The 24,262-nt window shown below is 39.6% G+C and overlaps 1 protein-coding gene across 5 annotated transcripts in view; it reads left to right on the forward strand.

Moving 5' to 3' along the window:
- Positions 1-24,262, forward strand: part of PDGFD (platelet derived growth factor D) — a 141,809-nt gene that overhangs the window by 41,783 nt on the left and 75,764 nt on the right. The window contains exon 1 of one of the 5 annotated variants that reach the window (XM_027677334.1): positions 17,584-17,608. The exons of the other annotated variants lie outside the window; for them this stretch is intronic. Within the exon in view, the coding sequence (XP_027533135.1) occupies positions 17,599-17,608 (10 nt within the window). The 5' untranslated portion in view covers positions 17,584-17,598. Of the gene's footprint in view, positions 1-17,583; positions 17,609-24,262 lie in introns of those variants that run through there. 5 annotated transcript variants of the gene reach the window in all.

The raw sequence follows: 24,262 nt of genomic DNA on the forward strand, positions 1-24,262 counted from the left end.
AGTTTGCCTTTGTTTTGAAAGCAATGTTATGCATTCAGCCAGAGTGCTGCCCTGCCTAGGAGTGGTAAGGCTAGCATGGGCATTTCTGTACATGTGTGTCATTATGGTACAGTGAGTGCATAGAATGGGAACATCAAATACATTTTACTTTGCTTATCAGTGTTCAACACATTCTCTCTTGGGTCAGCCAAGTTACTAACTATATTTTAATATAAATTCTGATGCCGTGTCTCATTGTCTAATACTACACGTGTCTGTGCATCTTGGTAAGTTTGCATTTATTGGTGGAAAATTACCTCGTCATTTTATGTAACAGTAGTAAAGTAAAATTAACCCGAAAAATTGACTTGAGATGACAGGAAACTGCCAGTAAAAGTTATTAACAGTCTATGGCTAGACAAAACGTTAATACCTCTTCTTCCTATTTATAGGATTCTTCCTGTTTACAGGATTCAGTTAAAGCATTGGAGGTGCTTAAACAATATCACATGCCAAAGAAGTGAATACATAAGGAAGGAACATCCAGGCTTGGAAGATGCTTGCCAGACTGGTAGCTCTGTCCTTGTGATCTCCAACACATGACTGCATGGCAGAGTGGCTGCAGCTGTGCATGTACCAGAGAAGATGGGCATCAACCAGGGCAGGGAGGTGGTATGCTCACGTCTGACGTGGGAAGGTGGGGAATTAGATAGCACAGGACTGTGATACTAGAAACTAGGCATTTCATCACGAATGCTATTGGAAGGGATTTGTGGAGATGCACAAATCAGAGTGCAGAGTGATCTGGACAGCTGGATCCATTCTGTGTTATCTCAGAGAGGGCTATCTGAAACACCACATACTCTTCTAACATCATCTTCCAATATTCACACTCCCTGCACAAAGCACCTGCCTTCCCCACCACCTCAAGGCAGCAGCAGGCAACAGCAACCCATTCATACCTTTTCCCTCCTTAGGTACAGTGCACACCCAACTGGCAACCAAGGAATATTCCCTCTCTCTCCGTCCCAAAAATAGTGACTACTTCCCATCTGTTCCCTCTGAGCCAGCCAGCAGAGCCTGGGGGCCTGTGAGCCGGCGTGGGAGGAGGCGTTTGGCTTCTCAGCCAGCCATTCTTTGTGCTGCCCAGGGGAAAGGCAGCCGGCTGAATGTAGGCACTGGGTTTGATGTGCCAGCTGCCAATTGGGCCATGCTGCTCTAGCACATTCCAGCCATGAGCAGTGTAAATGATACACCAGGAGTACAGATGTGGTTTGCTTGCTGGCTCATGCTTCCCAACATTCCTGATCTGTGCAGCATGCACATCACACTTTCATTCTTTTCCTTTGATTGAAGAATTACGAATAAGGGATAACTGCTTTTCTGCTCTTTAGGGACTTGTGTCAATTCTCTCTCTTGAACAAAGAACAGAGATTTTGGTACAGCTTCCACACAGTATTGTGTGCCTAAAGGCATTTGCTCTTCTACTTATGTATATGCAAGCATGTATGCACTTTTTGCAGTTGTATACTTAAAATGCTGTGTATTTTCACACTGTAGGAAGCCAAGTATCAGGATACTATGAAAAACAGAATCACATAGTCACAGAATAGCTTAGGCCCAAAGGCATCTCTGAAAGTTATAAAGGCCAACTCCAGTGCTCAAAAGGTCAACTAGAATAGGTTACCTAGGACTGTGACCAGTTGTATTTTGAATATTTATAATGATAAAACTCCACAATTTCTGTGGGAAACCCTTTATATGATTTGACCATTCTTAAGACTAAATAAGTGTGTTTTATGATGTCTAAATGAAATTCCATGCATTTCAGTTTGTGCCCATTACCTCTTTTTCTTTGTGCACTACTAAGACTCTGGTTCCATCTTCTTTACATCCCCACCAGGTATTTATATACATTGATAAGATCCCCCAGAGCTTTCTCTTCTCCGGCTGAACAGTAGCAGCTCTCACAGCTTCTCATCATATGACAGATGCTTTAAGACCTTATTCATCTTTGTGGACCTTTGCTGGACTGTCTCAGTATGTCCATGTCTCCATTATACTAAGGACCCCAGAAGTGGACACAGCACTCTAGATGTGTCTTAGCAGTGCTGAGCAGAGGGGCAGGGCCACCTGCTGGCAGTGCTCTGCCTGATGGGGGCCAGGAGGCTGTTGGCCTTTGTCACAGGAACACCTGGGTGGCATATGTTGAACTTGGTGTTCACCAGGACTCACAAATCCTTCTCTGAAGAGCTGCTTTGCAGCTGTTTGATTACAGTCTGTCCTGGTGTTTGACATTATTCCTTCCCACACACAGGACTTGTAATTTCAGTTTATTGAGCTTTATGAGGTCCTTGTCAGCCCATTTCTCCATCTTCTTGAGGTCCTTCTGAATGGCAGCATATCCATCTGATGTATCAGCCACTCCTCCCAATTTTATATCTGCAAACTTGCTGAGGATGCACTCTTTTCCATCATACAGGTAATTAATGAGGATGCTAAACAGTATTTAGTAGATCCCAGTGTAACCCTACAGGGTGCACTACTACTGACTGGCTTTCAGCCCAGTCTGGATTTCATGTCATTGACCACAACCCTGCAAGCCTGAGAGTTTTTAGTCCAACTCACTGTCCATTTACCTAATGTATACTTCATTAGTTTATAGATGGAAAATGCAGTTGCTTCCTTGCCCTTCGTCAGCAGGTCTCCACTCTTATTCAGCAGTAGGCTTGCATTTTCCCTAGTCTTCTTTCTGTTGTGTGTATACTTGTGGAAACTCTTGTTGCCTATCACCAGATGGGCTTTGGTTTTCCCAACCCCATCCCTGAATGCTCAGATTCTTTCTACATTTCTCTTGTCCCTTCTTCCACATCTTGTATGCTTCCTTTTTATGTTTGAGTTCAGTCAGCAGGACCTTATTCATCCATGGAGGCTGCCTGAACTTGTGCTTGACTTCCTGCTTTTTAGGAATGGACCAGTCTTGAGCTCAGAGGAGGTGATCCTTGAAAGTCAACCTGCTCTTGAACCCCTCTTTGCTCCAGGATGGTATCCCATGGAGTTCTTCCAAACAGATCCTCTAACAGGTCAAAGTCTGTTTTCCTGAAGTCCAGGGCTGTCATCCTACTGCTTGCCATGTTCCATCTTCTCAGTAGTCTGAACTCCATCATTTCATGATCCTGCAGCTGAGACTGCTACCGGCCTTTGCCCCTCTCATCATTTCTTGTTGATAAAGATCAAGTCCAGCAGAGCTGGACATCACTCAGTAACCCTCAAACATAGGAGTTTTAAAGCTTATCTGTGAAGTGAGTTACCTTTTCTCAAATAATTGGTACCTTTTATTTGTTACACTATTTTTTTTTCTTGAATGAGTGAAAGTTCACATCACCATTCCACAAGTCTTGGTCCAGAAGAGTTGTATTGTGACCTACTCTGTTTTTGTAGATGCCATGGCAAGAACATTCCTTCTCTCATTCACTAAGTATTATCCTATATTTCTATGCAGTGGCACCTGTAGTAGCAGAACCACAGTATAGCTACTCCTGGCCAAAATTTTTAACGTCATTTGGAGGCAATCTGGCTTTGAATGTGGAACATATGACTACCATTCTTTCTGAAAATCCCTTTTAAAGATATGTTAAATTTAAGGACATAACAAAAATCATAGTTTTGTTCCCTCACAGTGCAGAGAAGTTAAGTTGGTTCTGTTGTCTTTTGTATGTGCTTGTCACATTGATCTTTTTCTGGCCTTTTACCTGTACCACTATGGGAATGTCTTCCTGAAATCTGGCTTTGGGAAGAGAAATGCCTCAATTCTTGCATCTAATACTGCTTTTACCAGGTTTAGGTCCACTTTCTTTCCTAGACCTGCATTCTTTCCTAAGGAAAACCCAGTGTTTGACTCTTAGTTTTTTCAGAAAATGCTGGTGGTGATATAATTAGTTTCTTAATGTCAGTGTGTCACTTCTCAGTTGGCTAGCACAGCAGTAGACTAAAAACTTGAGTGAGTGGAAAACCAGCTTTAATTAATTAAGGTGGTTCATGCTCTCTGAGGACAAAAATAGTCATCCGTGAATATGTTGCATTAGTTTGAAAAAGACTAATTTCTCCAAAAGGGAAAGATAATTTTATATAAAAATTTAACCACTAACAGCCGATTTAGATATTTCCATATATTTCTTTTATTGCAAGTAGATGTTAGCATGGTTCATAAGTGATGGGTTACATTAAGTGACATAATCCTGGCTTTTTCTGCATCTGACTGAACTCATGGACCTCAGTTGAGTGGCTTTGGTGAAGCTGGGGACAATGTTTGAATATTACCTGGATATATTCAGGTAAGTAAATTTGTTATTAATAAGAAGCTGTGCAGACTATAGTACAACACTAAATGTTGTTAGTCAATATCATCCCTTTACCCCAGAGCACTTTTATGACTATCCAAGCTTTTGATCACAGTCTTTTTACATGATCAAACTCACTTTCTGTCTCTAGAGGCTACAGAGAGAAAAAAATCTGATCTCTCCTAGAAAATTATGCTTCAACATTCGGCTTTAGTATCTCTTCCTAGATCTGTGGCACTCCCTCTGGTGAGTACTTGCCAGGAATTCTTTTCATGGGTATTTATAGCAATATTTCTTTTTAAAACCAAATCTTTTATGATAGACTTTGGCTTTTGGTCTCATTTTTATTCCATATCTCTACTTCAGTTGTACAAGACCTTTGACATGTGGTAATCCACTGGAATGTGAAGACTGTTCAGTTTAATGTAGGTTTACACAAGTTTTGAGGCTTTGTGCAAGTTCTGAGATATAATTCAAACAACTTTTTCCGGTATCATTATTGTTCAAGTCTTCCAGATATTTCGTAATATATTCTGGTAATTCTTGGCTTCATAATATATGGATCAGATGAATTATCTGGGAAACAATTCAGATGAAAATGAAGATTAAATGCAAGAAATATTGAAAATGCATTAGGAGGAATATTTCTTTAAGAAAAGTAGATAGATCAAAGTCTCAAAACAGGATTAGAAAGAACTGACTGACAGCTCATCTTTCTGTGTATACTCCCTTTCGTGAAGATCTCTTATCCAGAATACTGGGTCACTCAGTGGTTTAAGTCAACCAAGACTTACCAGTAAGAAATTTCAAAGTTTGTTTTGTAAGTTGAGTTGTCATTTTGCTGATCTTCTTTCTGTTTTATATATGATGCCTTATATGACCTTCCAAATGTGGGCAATTTCACAGCATTAATAACTTGGAAATGTCCTTATCTTGAAGAAATAAACAGTAGTGTTAGATGTTGCTTGCATCATACCTGAGGACTTCCTTCATATCCCTCCATCCTACTGATCAGGACTACATCCCTCTCACATGCAAAAGCAAGCATGAGCTTTCTTGCTTTCCTGGGAAAATTTCAGCAAATATGTAAGAGACAATTACGTAACTGCAAATTTAGTTTCTTTCAGAGCCCTAAGCTTTAGTCAAAGTAATGACTTTTCAAAATTTCTAGCATTTGTCATCACATTTCTACGTAGTTTCAAGCCCTGAGAAATCTCTTTACCTGATAGTGTCATCCCATTCATTTAGTTTGTTTGGGGTTCTTTATTTTTTTAGCTGTTGACTTCAATTTGAGCAGACCTAGGCCAAAAGATTGTTTTACATGGTAATATGGTAAAAATGCTACTTAATAACCTGAATGACTTAAGAGATGAAGGAGTCTGTTTTTCGTTTTCTTCCTTCAGCTAATTCATGTTGGTTTTCATCCCTCCTTCTCTTTCTCTGTTTCATTATCCTCCATTCTTCCTTTCTGAGCTTATAATAGTTACAATAAATATGAAAAGATAAGAGCCCCTAATTGCAAATGCTGCTGAGATTGAAGGTCTCTTAGAAATACCTGTGGTAACTTTCAAGCCGCTACAATATTCAGCATGCTCTGCTGTGCTCTGTGTTAGGATAGCTAGCTGGCTATCGGTACTGAGACAGCTAATTTAAAGATAGTTCAAATATGTTTCCTGGAGCTCCAGTGACCAGAGTGTTAACTGTGAATAAGTACTCTGATTATACAGTGAATAAGTATTCTGTATAATAGATGGGGTATACCCAACAAGGTAATGGAAAATGGAAAGGGAAGACTGCTTTTCTTCGTTTACAGGTATCCAATTTGACTGCAGGAAACAAAAAAGGTGAAGAAAATTATATGAGGGAGGGGCAGGACACCATCATGATAAGGATCCCTGTGTCCATTTCTTCTTGTGATAGGGCAGCATTAAAATTCAAAGCATCACAGCAGCACACGCAACATCAGTGCCTTCCAGGCACAAGCGGATACAATTCAACATCACGTGCATTTGTCAGCAGATCGTGCCATTGGGAAGGGGGAGTACACACTAAAGATTTCAGCATTTCTGCACTGACTCCAAGTTCCAGAATAGCGCATTGCCTCAAAATTATTTCCTTTACATTTGATCCAGTGAACTTTCCTCCACTTCTGCCATCCCACATCTGTTTTGTTACACAGCTGTAACTGTTTTAGAGTCACCATAATAGAAAAGAAACCTTTTTTTCTTTCAAAGCAATCTGTAGTTTGGCAGGGAATAAAATGACCACTTCAGCCCTGGTGACAGAAAAATCTGCCTTTAATTGACAAAAGTAACTTTCTCCAGACTCTTGTTTAGGCATATGTGAATATGTATGCCCCAATGTACCCTGGAGCTTAATATGTACCATAGAAATACAGTTTAATGTTTTATACTTTGTAGTTTTCTTTGCCATGTTTCTCTGTGAATTCTTCTCTCTATTATGCTGTAATACTCCATTCAATTTCATGCATTTCTATGCTGCAATGCTGTATTACAGTTTCTCTTTCAATTCTTTACTTTTTTGCAATAAAGCATTTACTTTTCCTTATAAATAGTTTGAGTTTTTCTGCTAGTATTTTTTCCAGGACCTTAGTTTCCTATTATGAAAGGAAACTTTAATAACAGAGTGCTTTTACAATCCAAGAAAATCCAGAGGCTCAGATCTGACCTGCAGCAATGTCAGGTCTATTGAAATAACTTTAGAGAGCCGAATGTTACTTGATGAACCAAACACAGTCAGCATAGCCGCTGAATGCCCTCTTCCTACTCTCAAACCAATGTGGGAAACAGAAACACATTGCACAATTTTTGTCATACATCCTAAAATATTTTTCAAATCTCTAGTGCCTTCTGAAGCTGCAGACTCAGCCTTTGGTAAGAGAGAATGTGAAGTTGCCTCTGGGCAGTGGCATGGCAGATTTCTGCAGCAGTTGTCTTCTTCAGCCATTCTGCCTCTCTCTGTTTTCCACGAGTTCACATCAAGCCATTCAGCAGGGAATTCACAAGCCATAAAACTGCATTATTCAGTCATGAAGTAACAGCCTCATCACATGACTTCAGCAAGGGCTCTTAAAAGGCAGCATCAGTTTTATAAGCAGAGGAATTGCCAGCTATGTGTAACATATGGTTCACAGTGACAGACTTGTGGGTTTCTGTCACCTGATAAGGTAAAATTCTGGTTAGGTATATCATTGGTAATCTTTATAAATTATTAAATGAGTTAAAAACAAAGCCAAGCGCTTCACATGGAGCACTATTCTTGGGGAGACAGTATTGTTCCCCTTGGATGTGATTTTCTACATTGCAAATGAACTTTCAGGTTCTCCATTGTTTTTTGCAAAAGCAATCATGAGGCAGAAAGAGGCTGTTCTTCCATGTCACAGTTTGGTCACTGTCCCGTGAGTAGTTTAGCAATTTTCTGCTCTTCTAATACTCCTTCAACAGGACACTCAAGTAGTATGTTCACCCAGTGGGTTTAGAGGGCTAGGGACTTGGCTGCCTGCCTTTGGAAGGTCCAGAGGCACATTGCTTTGCTCTTTGGGTACTTGTTACTTCTCTTTTTGAAAGACAGAGGCAACATTTTCCTTTTTCTCTTTTTTTTGGAAGCCTGCTAGATATACATAATCTTTCAAAACTAATTGCCAATGTCTCAGAAAGTTTGTTTGTTTCTCTCTCACTTGAGGCTGCATTTCATGGCATCTGTTAGTGGCCTGCAATATATTAATGAAGACATCAACCTGGTTTGTGACTCACAGGAGAATGAAAAGGGGTAAAAGACACTGAGATCCCCTATATCACCCACACATGTATGTACCTGGAGAGTAATACACTGATTATTTTGAACATTTTAGGAACTGTTCTGAGGCACAAAAACTGTTAGTGCAGTCTGGAGCCCATTATTATGGATGAACGGGAATGGGGATGTTGAGAGATCTTTCACATGACTTCAGAATAGCTGTTGTCAATTAACCATGTCAGGACCCTCTAATATTGCAAAAGATTGTAAAAGGTTTTTAGAGATCATTAAAAGATTAGCCATTTAAAGATCATTTAGAAGGTACTGAAAACCACTTGCATGACCCTGGAGATCTTACTAGGCCCATGAATGCCTTTGTGGACTTCTCTTTTACAAATTAGCCCTGTACTATTTTGGTAGTCATGACATTAGGACATTCGTAATTTAAAACTTTGAGATTTCATGATAATATCAGCATAATTCCTATAATTTTGTCTGATTGCATGACATTTCATAGCTCATGGAAGAGTGGGATGTTGTCTCATTTTTGGCACAAGTGGTGTTTTGGTGACGTGAGTCAGCAACAATTTAAGCAGAGACCATATCTGCTTCTGCTTGCTGTGATTGCCTATCTGTTTCTTCTCTACTATTTGCAATTATTTATCTCCAAATTGAGGAAATATAAAGATGGCTATTCTGGTTTTGTAATGATTGTGTTCAAAGTCTGATTTCACACCATTCTGAAAATCATAGAATCCTGAGTATAACATTATACAATGCAAGATTACAAATAAGAATATTTCCAAGAATAACACTCAATGCATAATTAACTTAGCAAAGTTAATAGTTCCTAACATTAATGTTTGCCTGAAGTCAGAGTGACATGACTCTGGTTTGAGGGAGGGACGCTTTGTGTTTTGTTGTAAGCCTGGTGTGTCACTGACATGTGGATGCTGCCAGTGTCTTTGTGTACTGCAAATTGTTTAATTCTGAGGTTGCACAGACTATTTCAGCGTGGGAGTGGTGCTGAATTATGTTTCAAAATAAAAAAAAAGATGTGCAACACAAAAGGGGGAGTGGAAGCAGCTCTTCAGCAGGAGACTTCAGAGGTGGGAGCTGCGAGACACAGACAGGGCAGTGGTCTGTATTTAGGGGCATTGTAGGCATTGCCCACAGTCCCTTGGAAGTGTTCAGAGTATTTGATTTGTTCACCTTTTGATGGATGCTTGTGAGAAAATGGCACAAGTCTCATCTTCTAATTTCTTTTAACCTTTGCTCCAGGAATGTCTTTTGAATAACAATCTCACAAAGATGCTTGAACACATAAAAAAATATGTTATTAAAAGAAAAAAGAAGAAGAACAACTGAGTGAAAACTTCTTGAGGTGGAGACATGAACAAAAAATACCATCTTAAGTCAACAACCTTTCTTACCAATGCAACACAAAAATGTGTTATTTGAATTAGCTGAAACGTTACTTTGATGCTTATGAGTATCCTTTAAGTGGTGCGATAGTCCTGGAAACAGGGGAAGATGTTACTGAAATTCTGAACAGAAATGGTGAGCTGTACACATTGAATTGCACATTGTATCTTAACAATTTTTATGTGAGAAAGGATGACAAAGTCTTTTGCAGCCCTATCAGTGATTCCCAATTACTCTAGTGGCCTGTGTGGGCTTTAGTTATTGATTAGGATTAATTAGAATTATACAATTCCATAAATATCATAGCACTCTAGTGAAGGGTAGAATAAATACCTAAGGAGGTCATTGGTGCAAATCACAGATTCATAGAATCATTAAGGTTGAAAAAGACCTTGCCAACTAGGCCATAGCACTAAGTGCCATGTCCAGTTGTTTCTTGAACACCTCCAGGGATGGTGACTTGACCATTTCCCTGGGAAGACCATTCCAATGCTTGGAAACTCTTTCAGTGAAGAAATTCTTCCTAATGTCCAACCTAAACCTCTCTTGGTGCAGCTTAACTCCATTTCCTTTTGCCCTGTCACTAGAAGGGGTTGACCCTCACCTTTCTACAACTTCCTTGGGTTTGTGCCAAGTACACAATGTGCTTTTGCACATGTGGAAGCTAAAGCTTGTTAGCTTTTGTACAAACTGATGAATGCAATATGGGCATGGGCCCTGCTGAGCCCCTGCTGAGTACAATTAACAGTAATGATGCATGCTGTTAAAACCTGCCATTTTTTAAGCACAGACTGACTTTATCTGCTGTAGCAGACTGCTGTGGGCTTGGGTGTGCCCTCTCCTGTGGGATGCGTGTCATCGTCCTGAGCCACACCGGTGCTGGTGGGAAAGCAGGGGAGGCTGCAGACACTACCAGCAGACCCCTTCAACTCTCTTTCCAAGACAATTGTCAGAATCCTGGGAACAGGGAGCTCAGGTCTCTCTTCCCCCAATCCAAAATTCCAGGTAGATGTGGAACACATACCTCACTGAATTCGAGAATTTGTCTGTCATTAATTTTTTGGAATTGTTTACTGCATTTATCTAAAAGATGGTACACATTTTCTATTGATTTTTTGTGGCTTTCCTGTCATATAAGACAAATCCTACTTATTTCTTTCAGCAAAAATTTCTCAGAAGTGAGTTTTATGCTGCCACATCAGAAAATGAGACCAGTTGTACTTCAGAGCAACACTTCAAAGATTTTATTGATTTTGGGGTTTTTTCAGAGGAATGTTTCATCAAGGGCTTTCAGTGAAGTTCTTTCTTCAACGCTGCTTGTGATATATAGTGCTCTGAAAAGACAAAATATTGTCTTCTTAAATGATTGACCTTCAAGGGCAAAAGCATCAGTGACTGAAGAGTTTCAAAAAGGTATATTAGTAATGCAGGGTTTTCTACTTATAACATTTAGAACTATATCCTTGCAGGAAGTGAAATATGAAGGCATCTTTCAGTTAAAATTGTATTCTCTGGGAGTACCTGTGTGGATGTGTGGATGTGTGCTCATTTTATTCAGTTTTAATCTGAGAAATCTGAATATCGTAATGTGATCAGCATTTCACGTTGGGTCTTATTTTTAAAGTTTATATAAGATTACATTAATGAGTTGTATGCGTTTATGGGTAGAGAGAGGGTGAGAGGGAACAAGAAAAGTTGAGGGGAAAAACAAGTGTACTATGAGATATGAGATTAAAGTTTTATTGTTAGTCTTTCAGGGTCTGTCTGTATTACTGGAGATGAGCCATGACGCAGTTACACACTTTTCCAGGAGGAGTGCTGATAAACCCTTGTGTCACACCAAAGCAGATGGGGTATATGGTAGAGATGGATCAGGGAAGCTCCTTGACAAATATTTATAGTGCTGTTAAAAAATATCTGGAGGATTACTGCTCATATCCATCTGCCTTTAAAGCTGGACTTGATTAACTACCGTGGCCTTGAGCTTATCTTTTTAATTCTGTGTTTGGAGAGAGAGCTCAGGTGCTGACCACCATGCTCCCAGGGGCAGCCACCACTCAGCACATTCCAGGGCTGGCTGGCACACCACCCACCATGCAGGGGCATGTTTTAGAAGGAAGGATCGGCTCAGCTCACGTCGGCTCACAGTCCCATTAAGCACCCTTAAGAATAACATCTCTTATGAAGACTTCATTCACTCCCTTCTTTTTTTTTTTTCCCCCAAGAATAATGACTGTAGTACACTTTGACAGCTTGGGATGAGTTTTTCCAAGATGAATATCTGCCCTAAGCCATATTATTTTAATTATTTTCTCTGGGAAAATGATGAACAGAAAATTTCAGGAAGTTCTGAGGATAAAATTGGAGAAGAAAATGTTTGTTTTCTGATCTTGATAAATGTGACGACTTTTTTTTTGAGTATCTGTAGCTTCTCTGTATTTTGATGGAAACTTGAAATCTGTCAGGTGGTTGGTGGTGTGGATGAGGGGCTGAATTTCTGAAAAAAAACAAACAGGTTTTCTTGTGCCCCTCTTACACACACCCAACAGAAAAGCTGTGTGTTTATCTGTGCGTAGTGGATATTCCACGGAGTCCTTGTGACTGCAGCCACATGGAGCATCTCCTGGTCAAGGCTGAAGAAGACTTTCCCTGCAATCACTCCAGGGCTTCCATGGGAAACACAAGGCTGCATGTGCTTTCTATGACATCCCAGCTGACTGAGTAGTGAAAAATATTGCTGTTTTGTGTAGGGGAAGCATGGTATTTACCAGTTCTCACCAGGAGGAAGTGACTGCTCAGGAGGGAGCGCTACACTCTACTCTTCCCTCTCCAAGTGGTGGGTGATGTGCAGCCCCATGTGAGGTATGTTGCCTCCAGCACAAGAACTGAAGCATGCACCCATGCATCATTGGCTGCTACAGCATTTGGGGTCTCTGGTTCACTCCTTACAGATTCCTGACTCCTAAATCATAGTACTCAGAATACCCAAAACTGGCAGCATGAAGTTGGAAATCACACTCCTGCCGTTAAACCCAGACAGCAGAGGTCACTGATGGTGGGGGTCCTTTTTTTGTGTGTGTCCCATTTAGGTCTGTTTCTAACCTCAAGTGCTCAGAGGCTTTATCTACAGCTGAATATTTGGGGGCAAGGTAACTCTGATACACATCCCAGGAAAGATTTTAGATGAACTAGGCACTTTGTCTCATGAAATTGAAATATATGCCGATGGTTTTTTTCTTGTGTAAAGAATGATCACATGGCATTGGGGCTGGCCATCACATTTATCTTTATTTAAAATGAGACAAAGAGCCAAGGTTTGTGATGCCACAGCAGCACCAAATGGTAGCAGAGAAAAAAAAAATCAACCCCTACTGTTTTTAACCTCCTTGTTCTTCTTAAGCTGTGCTAGTTTGAGGAGGGTTTGGGTAAGGAATAAGGGTTTGGGTAAGAACCTGCAGTATCCAAGGTTGTGCTGATAGGCGAGAACGCATAATCAAATCTTCTGTTTTTTGGAAAGGAGGCATAAACAACACACTTCTACAAAGTCAGGTAAAGTTGTCAGTGTTGTCAAGTGCCTGTAGCAGATTATGTTAAATGTTTGTTGGAGGCACAAGTGCTATGTCTCTCGTTTTGAGTTAACCAAGAGGAGGAAAAAAAAGTTGAAACATGGTCTTGTCCAAAACAAAAAGAACAGTAAATCTTTTAAAAATTTCTGTCATCCTCAGTTAGGCATGATCAAAGCACTGCTGAGGTGGTTTACATCTCTGCCTCTCACTAAAACTTAATACAAACCATTCACTTCAACTCTTGTGTGAGAAACCCCTGTTACTCCAGCGAGGGCAGCACATTGACAGCAGGGCAGACAGACCAGGAAGCTGATTAATTTTTCCTCAAATCTGACTTGCTGTCATTATAGAAGTGATATTAAATTCTAGTAGCTGATTAAAACTTGTGGCAGCAATCTCTAAGGTCCGGGGCCCTCTCAGTCATATCAGATGCAGTGATGGTCTTGGTCAAGGAACTGAGCTGTAATGAGGGAGCCTGAAGCAAAGAAAGTTGTTTGTCCTTACCTAGGTGTGAGCAGGTCCTCAGTGGAGGGGGATAGGTGATCCCCAAAGTTCCCAGAGAGGAGCTGGAGAAAGCAACAGCCCCATGTGCTTGCTTGCAGCCTCCTACTTCAAGGTGAGAATTGCCATACCAAATAATGGGCATACCAAAGTGAGACAACTCAGCTGCTCCTGCCAGCAGATAAACATCCTAATGGATTCTGAATTCACTGAATATAAATGGAGCCTGTGTGACAGGTTTAGTGAGATGCCTTATTTTCAGGCAGCAAAGATATGACCCTCTTCAGCATGTTCACATCCCAATCCTGAATTTGCTTAGGTCACACTCTGCAAAGAAAAACTAGTCTTATCCTCTGCCGTCGATATAGTTGGACATCTTCTTTGTCCTTATGCTGTGAGAATGAAAAAAGAAGAGGAGGTTACTGTGACCAGATGGAATCCAACACAAACTTTAATAATTTATTAATTAATTAATGGCCAGTCTTCGCGAACGAAGATTTTGGGAAAGGTCTTTTACCTTTCCAGCCTGCGCAATGGATTTTTTAGGTAAGACACAGCATGCGCTGAACTGAGCCCACCCTTTAATCCTAAGGTTCGTCTGCTGGGGCCAAGCAAGCTTGGACAATGGCAGTGAGGTCCTCAGGACGTAGGTTTGTTTAGAGTGACCTTCTCATAGATGGATGGCCTCACAGGGCTAACGAGCTCCATCTGCCTGGGGGACCGGGAAATCGAACCTGGGTCGCAGCAGTGAGAGTGCCACATCCTAACCACTAGGCCACCAGGGGTCCCCTCCAGCACAAACAGCGTCAGGTTAAATTTACAAACTGTTGGGAGCAGCCTTGCAAGGAAGGACTTTAGGGTACTGGTGGATGAAAAACTGACCATGACCTGGCAGGATGAACTCACAACTCAGAAAGTTAGTCATATCCTGGGCCGCATCAAAAGAAGTGTGGCCAGCAAGTAGAGGGAGGTGGTTCTCCCCCTCCACTCTGCTCTGGTAAGACTCCACCTAGAGTACTGCATCCAGATTTGAGGCCCCGAGCTCAAAAAAGAGAAACAAAAACATGAGTCTGTTACAGCAAGTCCAGAGAAAGGCCCTGAAAATGGTCAGAGAGTGGAACACCTCTCCTGTGAAGACAGGCTGAGAGAGTTGGGGTTTTGCAGCCTGGGGAACAGAAGGTTCAGGGGAGACCTTACTGTAGCCTTTCAACACATAAAGGGGGCTTATAAGAAAGATGGAGAGAAACTTTTTACCGTGGCCTGTAGGGACCATTCAAGAGACAATAGTTTTAAACTGAAAAGAGTGTAGGTTTATATTGTATGTAAGGAAGAAATTCCTAAAATGGGGGTGGTGTAAAGTTTCCATGGGTATTATATGCAGAAGAGTGTAAGAAGCATAACAGAGTTCCTCAGGGGCTGATGGGGAGATGCATCTTTTTAAGTTAAATAGCAGACTAACTATGGTGGTCAAGGATCGCAGATCATAGGTCATAGTTTAGGCAACAACAGTTTGAAGCACATAAGAAGTTGTGAGTGAGCCATGACAAATTATACAGGCTTTGGAAGGCAGGACAAGTACCATATATTTGATGTGGCAGAGTAGAGTTGGTCAGTAAGCAATGTATAGATGAGGTGATGTGGTCAAAGGCACAGGCCTGGGAAAACAATGTCTGCAGGAGGTTTCAGGATGGATATGAACAGTGCACAAGTCCACATGATACAGGTAGAGATGACAGCTTCGGCTGCATCTCAGCTATACAGCTGGCTGTGAAAGAACAGATACAGCTTATACGTGGCATAACAAATATAGGACGTGAAGTAAAAAGGTACTGCCAACACTACGGGCCGGAAATATGGTGATAGAACCCCAGTGAATGAGATGGAAGGGACTACCTGTTTTTTTTCTACATATCAGTACATTTTTTGTCATATATATCTGACTTTACTGGATACAGCAAAGCTCAGCATTTGTCAGCTATTAATTGAAATGAGTTATCCCAGGTTTGGAGTGTTCAGCAAAGCTTTGATGTCTCACTGCCTGGAAGTGACAGTTTCTTAATGGCTGCTGTTGTATTATGTGAAAAATTGTACAGAGAAGTATATGAGCATTGTACTATCAGGTTTGGTGATTTGCTCAGTTTTCTTCTTGTTTAATATTGCAAAATATTCATATTTTCAGTCCTCAGAAATGTGACACTTCTACAAGGCTTGTGACTGCCGCTTCGGTAAGGAGCTTGGTACTCTGTCAGCTTGGCACACTGTTGACTCTGCAACTTACTCTTGAATGAGGGAAAGTAGGCAAATAAGTGGCCTTTTAAAATAAATGTTTGTCATATGTTTGGTTTTAAGGCACTTCTAAAGAACTTACATAAGTAATAAAATTTAAAGTAATTTTTATTAGAGTTCTACCTTTGGAACAAAGCAGGCTTTCCTTAAAGGTCATATTTGTTCCTGAAATCAGAAAACCAAATCCCTTTCTTTGGGCACAGCTCTTCTGCAGGGCACGAGCTATAACTAGATATAGCCCATTACTTAATTTTTGACAATCAAATGCACACAACTTTATCTCCACTAGGACAAAAAATCCTGAAAGGGGAGAGAGTGAATTTTGCATATATTATTCATGCCCGTTAGAAAACAAATAGAATACAGTGAAACTTGTCTTCTTCCAAGTTTTTAGGTCCATATGGAGCCTCAGAGGCTTGAGTGGTTTCACCAAGTGCTGTTAAGGGACTTCAAATCCCTTTGGCAAAATACAGGAACTCCCTGCACCTTAGTCTCTATGAATAGCTGCCTCTCAAGATCAAAAATGCTGCTTAGTGAATATGAACTTATGAAAACATTGGTTTAAAAAAAATATATTTTCCATGCTATATTTCTGACTGATTGTGATCTGAATGTCTTCAGAATATTGAGGAACAGCTGCTGGGTCTCATAGAAGTTTTCTCTGACACACATTATAATGCCAAGGTGTTGCTGCAAATGAAAAATCCTGGAATTTTTTTATAGGGTCACAGAAAACTATCTCCCCTATAATTGAACTGTACATATCTGTCCTCTAAATTGGCAATTTTTCCTTTATTTATGTAAAATGGACAGTTTGGAGAAAAAAAAACTTCCAAAAAAGACTTCAAACAAAACCTCCCCTCACACTAATGAACATGTTTATTGTACATTTGCTGCTACTACTGCTGTTTTAAGTAATTGTCTAGATTGCTCAAAACTTTGCAGTGTTGCCACCAAAACTGTTAGATTGTTTATTCTAACCCTCCTTTCTTTATCTTATATTCTAATTGCCTTGTTTTGTTAAGTTGAACATTCAATTTTTCTAAATGTAGGTTCCATATGAAGGATACATTAAAACTACCGAAGACAGAAAGATTAGACAATATTTTGTTAGCAATTGCTCCTACTGTACACATCGACCTTTTCTATCAACTGAATGAGCATTGACAGATGTGCTCCTTTCGATGTTTAAGATTCAAAGTGGAATAAATTGATATAATTGCTGATCTGTTTTTCTACTTTTTTGGTATGTGTGTACTTCAAAGCAGAGTATAGGAGAAGTGGTTGGTATCCATAATGAATGATGACAAGTAATGATTCTCATACCTGTCAAACACATAAATATGCTGTCACACTGGATGAAACTGAAGAAAAGGTGTTAACTTTTTTGTTATATAAAAATTTTTGGGCAAAAGACAGGGTTAGAAATTAATGCAGCTGAGAACTCCTTTCTCTGCATTCCTTTTCCATTCATTATTTTACTGATTTGAAAGATACTTTAAATACCATGTACAGCCCCTGAGATCTGGTTACGTCCTTCTCAGAGTGCAGCATTGACACAGCATCTGGAGAATTAAATTCATGCCTGAATTTAGTGGAGAAATAATTCCATTACTTTTTTGTTGTCATTTTAATTAGTTTTGCTCCTTATCCCTGGAGTCATCCAGAAGAAATCAGATTCATGAACATACGCTTCATACTGCTGCTGGAATCAAGCTGGCAGATACCTCTGTGTTAAGTTATTAATGTTTCCCAGTAAATAGCCAAAGTGTCATATCTCTTTCTTATGTGCAGGTATTGGTTACCGCAAATATATGTGTATAGATACACGCATATATACATATACGCATTTTGTCAGTTATCTCCTGATCTCTGATCTTCACACTAAACGTTTAGGAAAGGCAATTTTGGCATCATCTGGTTCCCATAGATCTCTCTGATCCCTCTTATTAAGATACTCAGTCTGAAACTGAGAGTGGAGATGGCCTTGGAAAATGCTCACCATGAGCTCTTGAAGGTCAGGTGCTTGCTGATCATGTTAGGTTATTCCGCCGGTTCTGCCAGTGTTTTACTACGTGGTCTTGAAGAGATCAGTGAAACACTGCAGCCATAACATCTCTAAGACCTCTTCGCTGGAGTGATCTTTGGGATGTTGCCAAATGCTATGAGGTATGACTTGGAAGAAGAAAGGCAGAGATAACAGAATATCTCAGCATAATTCAGCTCAGAAGTTGAGCAAAAAAAAGAGAGTAGGTAACCAATCTTCATTTGTTCTGCTGTTTGCAGAACCATTGTTTCTAATCTAGTATATTTTGGCTATGGACTAGAGCCTATATGTTTATGATGCTCTCTTTCAGTTTTATCATCTGTGAACTGCTTGTCTGACAATAATGTACTTGTTGATTATTGGATATATATCAATATTTATCCCTTGTCCCCATTTTTCTGTTTCCTTTTTTTAATGACGTTGTGTTTATGACCTGTAGATCATAGATTTAAATAATTATTTGGTATTTATTTATTAGGTAGCTAACTGCTGCCTGTTGTCACAAAACTGCCCTGAAAACACCTCTTCAGTAAGGTTTGAGAATGGGAGATCCCAAATCTTACTTCTTTTCCTCATGCTATATTATTAAATCTCTCATTGTGTTGAATAATACTAGTTTTATTCTACCTTTAAAGATTAATTGTTTTGCTGGGAAATGTTAAACTCCTTTGATGTTTAAATATAAGAAGCTATAGCTCTTTCAGACAACATTAAACGGAAGTGACATTTCTTTTTAAATCTTGATGGTTGGCAAAATTCTGTCACTAATATGTACACCGACTAAAGGGACCTTGTGCACCTTCATCTGATTCTCATACTAAAACACTGTGTCCAGAGAATGTGAGGTGTATATTACTTGCATTTTAAATATGCTTTGGTCAAGGTTTTGGTTTTGCATTTCATTTTTTTTCTTGGTTTTTGATTCCATCAAAAGCCCAAGGGAGTTTTTGTGTTGACTTTAGTAGCATTTCAAATGCATATAGGGGTCTGAAAATCACAGTTACTTTGCCAAGGAATTGTTTTCCTTGATCTGTTAGACCAAGCATTGATTTTGCTCCACCACATGCTCTGAATGCACTTTACAATAATGTCTGCTTTTATTAGCAGCTTTTAAGGCAGGGAGCAGTGTGATGTCTTTTGTAAGCATCTTTACAGCACAGCAGCATCACAGCTGCTAGAAGAGCTTTGCAATATATGTGTGTTAATTTCTGTTATAAAGTACTTGTAATAAAGTAGGTGTGATTCTACTTATGGACTTCTTTAAAAAATGGAGTCCAGGCCTAACATCTCAGTTACTGCCTAACATGCAGTAAGGAAGCCTATTGTTTAAGTCAGAAGTGTTGTACCCCTTCTCTATTTTCCTCAAGGTGTTCACTTTCAGCAGACAAGCTCTGGTCCCAGTGGTCTGGAGAATGTATTTCATCTGCCCTTCCTGCACTCCCTAGTCTGGCATAGAAAATCCACTTCCAAACCTCAGCAATGTGAATTGGCCACAGCAAAGAGAGGATCAATGAAAATACTTTGTGCCCAAAGGGATTTTGATTTTTTTTTAATGCAGTTAGTCTAATTAAAAATTTTCCTTTTCCTCAGACCTACTGGCAAACTGTAACGGATGTGAATATGCAGTGACTTGCTCTTTATATATTCTCCTATCACTTATAATTGTTGCAGTGATCTGCTTTTTGTGCTCCTTTTCCAGTTTTTTTCCGATCTTGCCAGTTGTCATTATGGCAGTTTTTGCAGAAGGGTTTTGCATAAACGTATGGTGCCCAGCTTAGGAAACGCCTTGAATCCTGAGGACTACAAATCACTGCCATAGTACCTTTTAAGAGCAACAGTCGTGTTTTAAAGAGACATCACTGAAGATGTCCCCAGGCACTTGTGGCGTGCTCCTTTGCCAACCCAGGAGGAAGACTTCCAAGAAGCTGTGGGCACGTCTGTCCTAGATCTTACACTGCACAGCAGAAACCAGCACCAGTTTTAGGGTTTTTTTTTAGAATTGTATATCTACGGTTAAGTTAGGTGCAAAAACCTTGTGTAGACCTTATTATGTTCAAAGAGGGGAGTGAATTGAGAAATGTGTTGTTTGTCATTGTGACTAATGATATACAAACAGTCTGATGGTTTTCTTTGTGTGATTTTGGAAGGAGGGGAGGAAGGGAGGGGTGGCTCATGCAGCAGATATGATTGATCAGCATGTAAACTAGTGTAGCAAAATCTCATCTGTTCATATGGTTTACTTATTTCCCAACTATCAAAAAGGGATGAGAAGAAAAGAATCACAGAAACAAAATCCAGCATGAAAAATTGGAGCCCAGTCCTGTTACTGATGAAACTAGCGCAATTTCAAGAAGACTAAGATCATGTCCTAAGAGACAGTCTACATGAACATCCACTAATATTATCCTCCTCTAATTCTTCTTGGCAAGAACAGTGGGGGCTTTTTTGGTCAGATTTCTATTTTTTGTTCGGAATGTGCTTAAGCACCTGGCTGTCTTCTGCAATAATCAAGCAGGATCTAGAATAAAGGATGTTATACTAAGATAGCCTTTCGTAATAACTAATTGCAACTTAATTTTGGTTTGGGTTTTTGAGTTTCTCTCTGCTTGGTTTCTTTTATTTATGCTGGTAATGAAGTGAAGGGCATAGTAAAACATATTGAGATCCAGACCTATTCTGATAATTGTGTTGCTTCTTGTTAAAATATGAAGACACTTAAAAATTATATGTGCCACGGGCAGATTTTATGCAGAAACAGCGCCCCATCTGCCTTGCTCCTTTCCATAGTTTCTACAAAAGAAGTAGCTGAAATAGCTTTAATTCAGAATGAAGCAATGTTTATGGTTTCTTTAATCACTGTTTACTTTCAGTAAGAGAGCTTTTTCAAGTAATGGGAGTAAAATATATTCTTCTATCAATCAGTCTAAACATTAAGAATGCTAAGTAGAAAACTATTATAATTTAATCATAGATGTACTCATTTAGAAGAAAAAAATCACCAGAGGCATGCATGCAGAAGTGTCTTAGCTGTGTATGCAGAATCTCAAAAAAAGAACTGTGAATATATAATTCTGCATGCACAGAAAATCAAACTATCACCATTTTGACTTCTGTCACAGTATGCAGTAATCCATGGCATGTCTGATGAAAAGCAGTTTTAATCTGCCAGAAAATGACTATTATCTCTTACAAAGACAGAATCAGGAGTAATTGGGTCCAATCAGTCTGTATTTTGGATGTTCTGGATGTGGGATGGGGCAGAAGGTGAGAGTAAAGCCCTGAAGAAGGTGCGGTGCTCAGAGGTATCTAAGAAGAGAGGTGGAAGTTTTACGGTGAAGTTAAGGAGCACAGTTCTGGCAGACTTGTAGTACAAATGTGATGCCCAAGTGGTATTTTTGGATCTACCCACGATTTGGGGTACAAAGAATATGAGTAATGACAAATGTATTGATTCGCCTTATAAAGCAATCCAGTGTCCAGTCTCTCTGAATTGTAAGTTTTATCTGAATCCCAAGGTAATTTAGATTATTTTGGTGATATTTATTCAATATATGGTCTCCTAGGACAACAGTCTGTTTACCATTAGATTTGTTAACACATGCCATAACAGGGTCTTGATCTTAGTCTGCTGGAAGTAACTCTATATTAACAATATTGTTGCTACTATGATGATACTAATAATTTATAGCTCTAATATGGCTCATATCTTTTCCAGCAGCCAAGAAAACTCCCTTCTCTTATCTGCCACTGTTGAATTTGGAGACTAATACTACCTTTCATGTCCTTCCACTAACCCTAGATATTTATGGTAACGTCAAGTGCTTTGACAGTCTTTGCCTCCTGCTCCTTTAGTTTCTGAGAAAAAATACAGTCTTCAGGCTTCCCCATAATCAGCCATGTGTTACATTTTGGTAGAAAGTCATTCTCTTCAAGCTTTTTAATATCTAATAGTTGGTGCAGCTTGTGAGTTCCTGCCTTTTTGGGGGGAGAAATAAATTAACCCCTACATCCATTCTGTACATTCTCAACTAAGAAAATAAATCCCTGTTTTTTTAAATTTCTTTTTTCATTGTTTATCTTTTTTCAAGCCTGTAGTTTGCCTGACTTTTTTTCCTTTAGTATTTCTTTTAGCAAAGTGCTGTTGCCAATCTGACTTTTTGGAACCAGCTCATCCAAATTTTTTTTTTTTTGAGCTGACTTCTGCTGCCCTTGAATCTCTTCGCTAATTGTTATAGTATTCAAAGATTGATAAATCTGCATCTTGACATAACAGCAACGTGTATTTGAAGAATGTGAAGAACCCAGCACATACCTAATTGATTCCTAGGCTTTTAATGACTAGTTGGCATTTATTTCAGGACTTGATTCTTAAAAGCAGTCTTTTTATAGCCATATGGAAATATTTCAGATGATTCAAGAGGAGGAGGAAGAAAATCCCCAAAGTCAAATACCATGTACAGGACTCTGCTATTTGACAGGATTTTAGGTGAATTTTGAAATAGGGTTCTGAAACTATCTATGTGTTTATATCAGTAACAGTGATTAAATTAGTTTTTAAAAAATCACAAATGGTATAGCCTCTGAGTAATTTTATCAATGGTAACCTGTGTATTTTAATTTCAAATTCTTACTTCAAAATCTTTGTTCTAGCTCTATGAAGTAGTGGAGATTTTGTTCAAAATGTGTGACCTGAAAAGGAAAAAAGGTAACAGGAATTATGTTGCCTGGGTGAAGCCACTGATCGTTGCACTCTGGTAAAGGACTAAAAGCATTTTCCTTTGCTCTCTGTCAATGGCAGGGAGCTCTGAGGTCTTTCTTGGGCTGGCTGAAGAGCTGCTGACTTCTTTGCGCGTTTGCTGCTTACCCCCAGCTCCAGGACTGTAAATCAGAGTAGCTCCATTTGAGTCATCTGAATAATACTCGTTTGCACTGGCTAATGAATTGACATTCTCTTGCCGGTTCCCAATGCATGTAAGTGAGACTTTCAAGGCTGGCTTGCTGACCCCAGCAAATTATAACATCACTAAAAGTGTGAAAACTAGTGAACAAAACTGACAGATTTTGCTGAATTTAACAATTACTTTTATGTACCGAAGATAATTTGTAAATGGCCAAAAATTAATAACATATTAATATTTGTTTAAAAATACATGAAAATAAAATGTTTTCCTTTGGATCAAACCACTCAATCTGTGATGATATAATTAGGAATCTTCCCCTCTCCAGCTCAGACTGTGAATAAAAAGCATCCATTATTTCTTCCACTCTGTTTAGTAGGTCAGAGAGGCATACCTTGAATTTTTCCTTATATCGCTATTAGCTGATTTAGTTCAGTTTCTCATGAGTTCAGTTTATCACTGCACAGGCCACTTCCTGCTCCTTCTCAGATTCTGAGAGTTTTGTCTTGCCCTTTTCACCTGCTGCTCTGGTCAGATCCTCAGCTGGTGTAAATAGCTGTGATTACTATAAGGATGCTGCTGATTTACACAAGCAGGTCGTCTGGTTCCAGGGTCTATGAAAATGTATTTGGTGAGCGAGATTTTTCTGTAAATGTCTGATCTGCAATTATTATCATCTTACTAGGCCTCAGACAAGTGTTTTTTTCAAGGGTGTTTTCATTTTATTTCTTAGGAGAATTTTATGTTTATTCTTTCTTTATTACCTAAAGGTTGCATTGAAGAAACAAATTGTCCATTCAGATGGGTTTAGTGGAACATTTTTTTTGTTCTTGACAGAATAGTTCTCTGCATCCATTAAAAAGTAGGAACAAAAAGAAAAGCATTTTATTTAGAGCTTTATGTATGAAATAACCAAGTAAATGTGTATGTGGGTAGACTTGAATTGGCAGGTGGGGAATTACCAGTCCCTTAATTAAAGTGAATAAATCAGGAAGACTCACAGCCTTTACCTTGCAGCTGTGTAACAGACAAACCCTTGGCAGGCTGAAAACTGAGGATCTGCTGGGATTTCAGTCTTTTCTGTTGCTTTTTGGGAAATACCACCATGTCCTGACAGTGCATGCCAGGACTGACCCTGCTGCACCTGCAGAGGGGAGGGAGAGAGACAGAGGGAGAAAGAGAGGGAGGACCACCTTGCCAAATATTTGCTGCATAAATCTTGGTAGTCATTGCTTATGTTAGTGTGGATTTGAAAAGTTCATACAGACCTGTAATGCAGAAGGGAAGCATGGATGTGGGCAACCTGTGCCATTGCACACTCCATCCCATCTGTAACCTGTGATGCTGTTGGGGAGCAGAGTGAGAGTGGTGCCTCCGAAACACTGCCACATATTTTGTGCAATGAAAGGGCAAAGACTGGGTTGGTAAATCTGATGTGTGGGAATCAGGTGTGGTGAAATCATA

The sequence above is a fragment of the Neopelma chrysocephalum genome, unplaced genomic scaffold (assembly GCF_003984885.1).
Source record: "Neopelma chrysocephalum unplaced genomic scaffold, ASM398488v2 Primary Assembly neopelma1_43, whole genome shotgun sequence".
Classification (NCBI taxonomy): domain Eukaryota; kingdom Metazoa; phylum Chordata; class Aves; order Passeriformes; family Pipridae; genus Neopelma; species Neopelma chrysocephalum.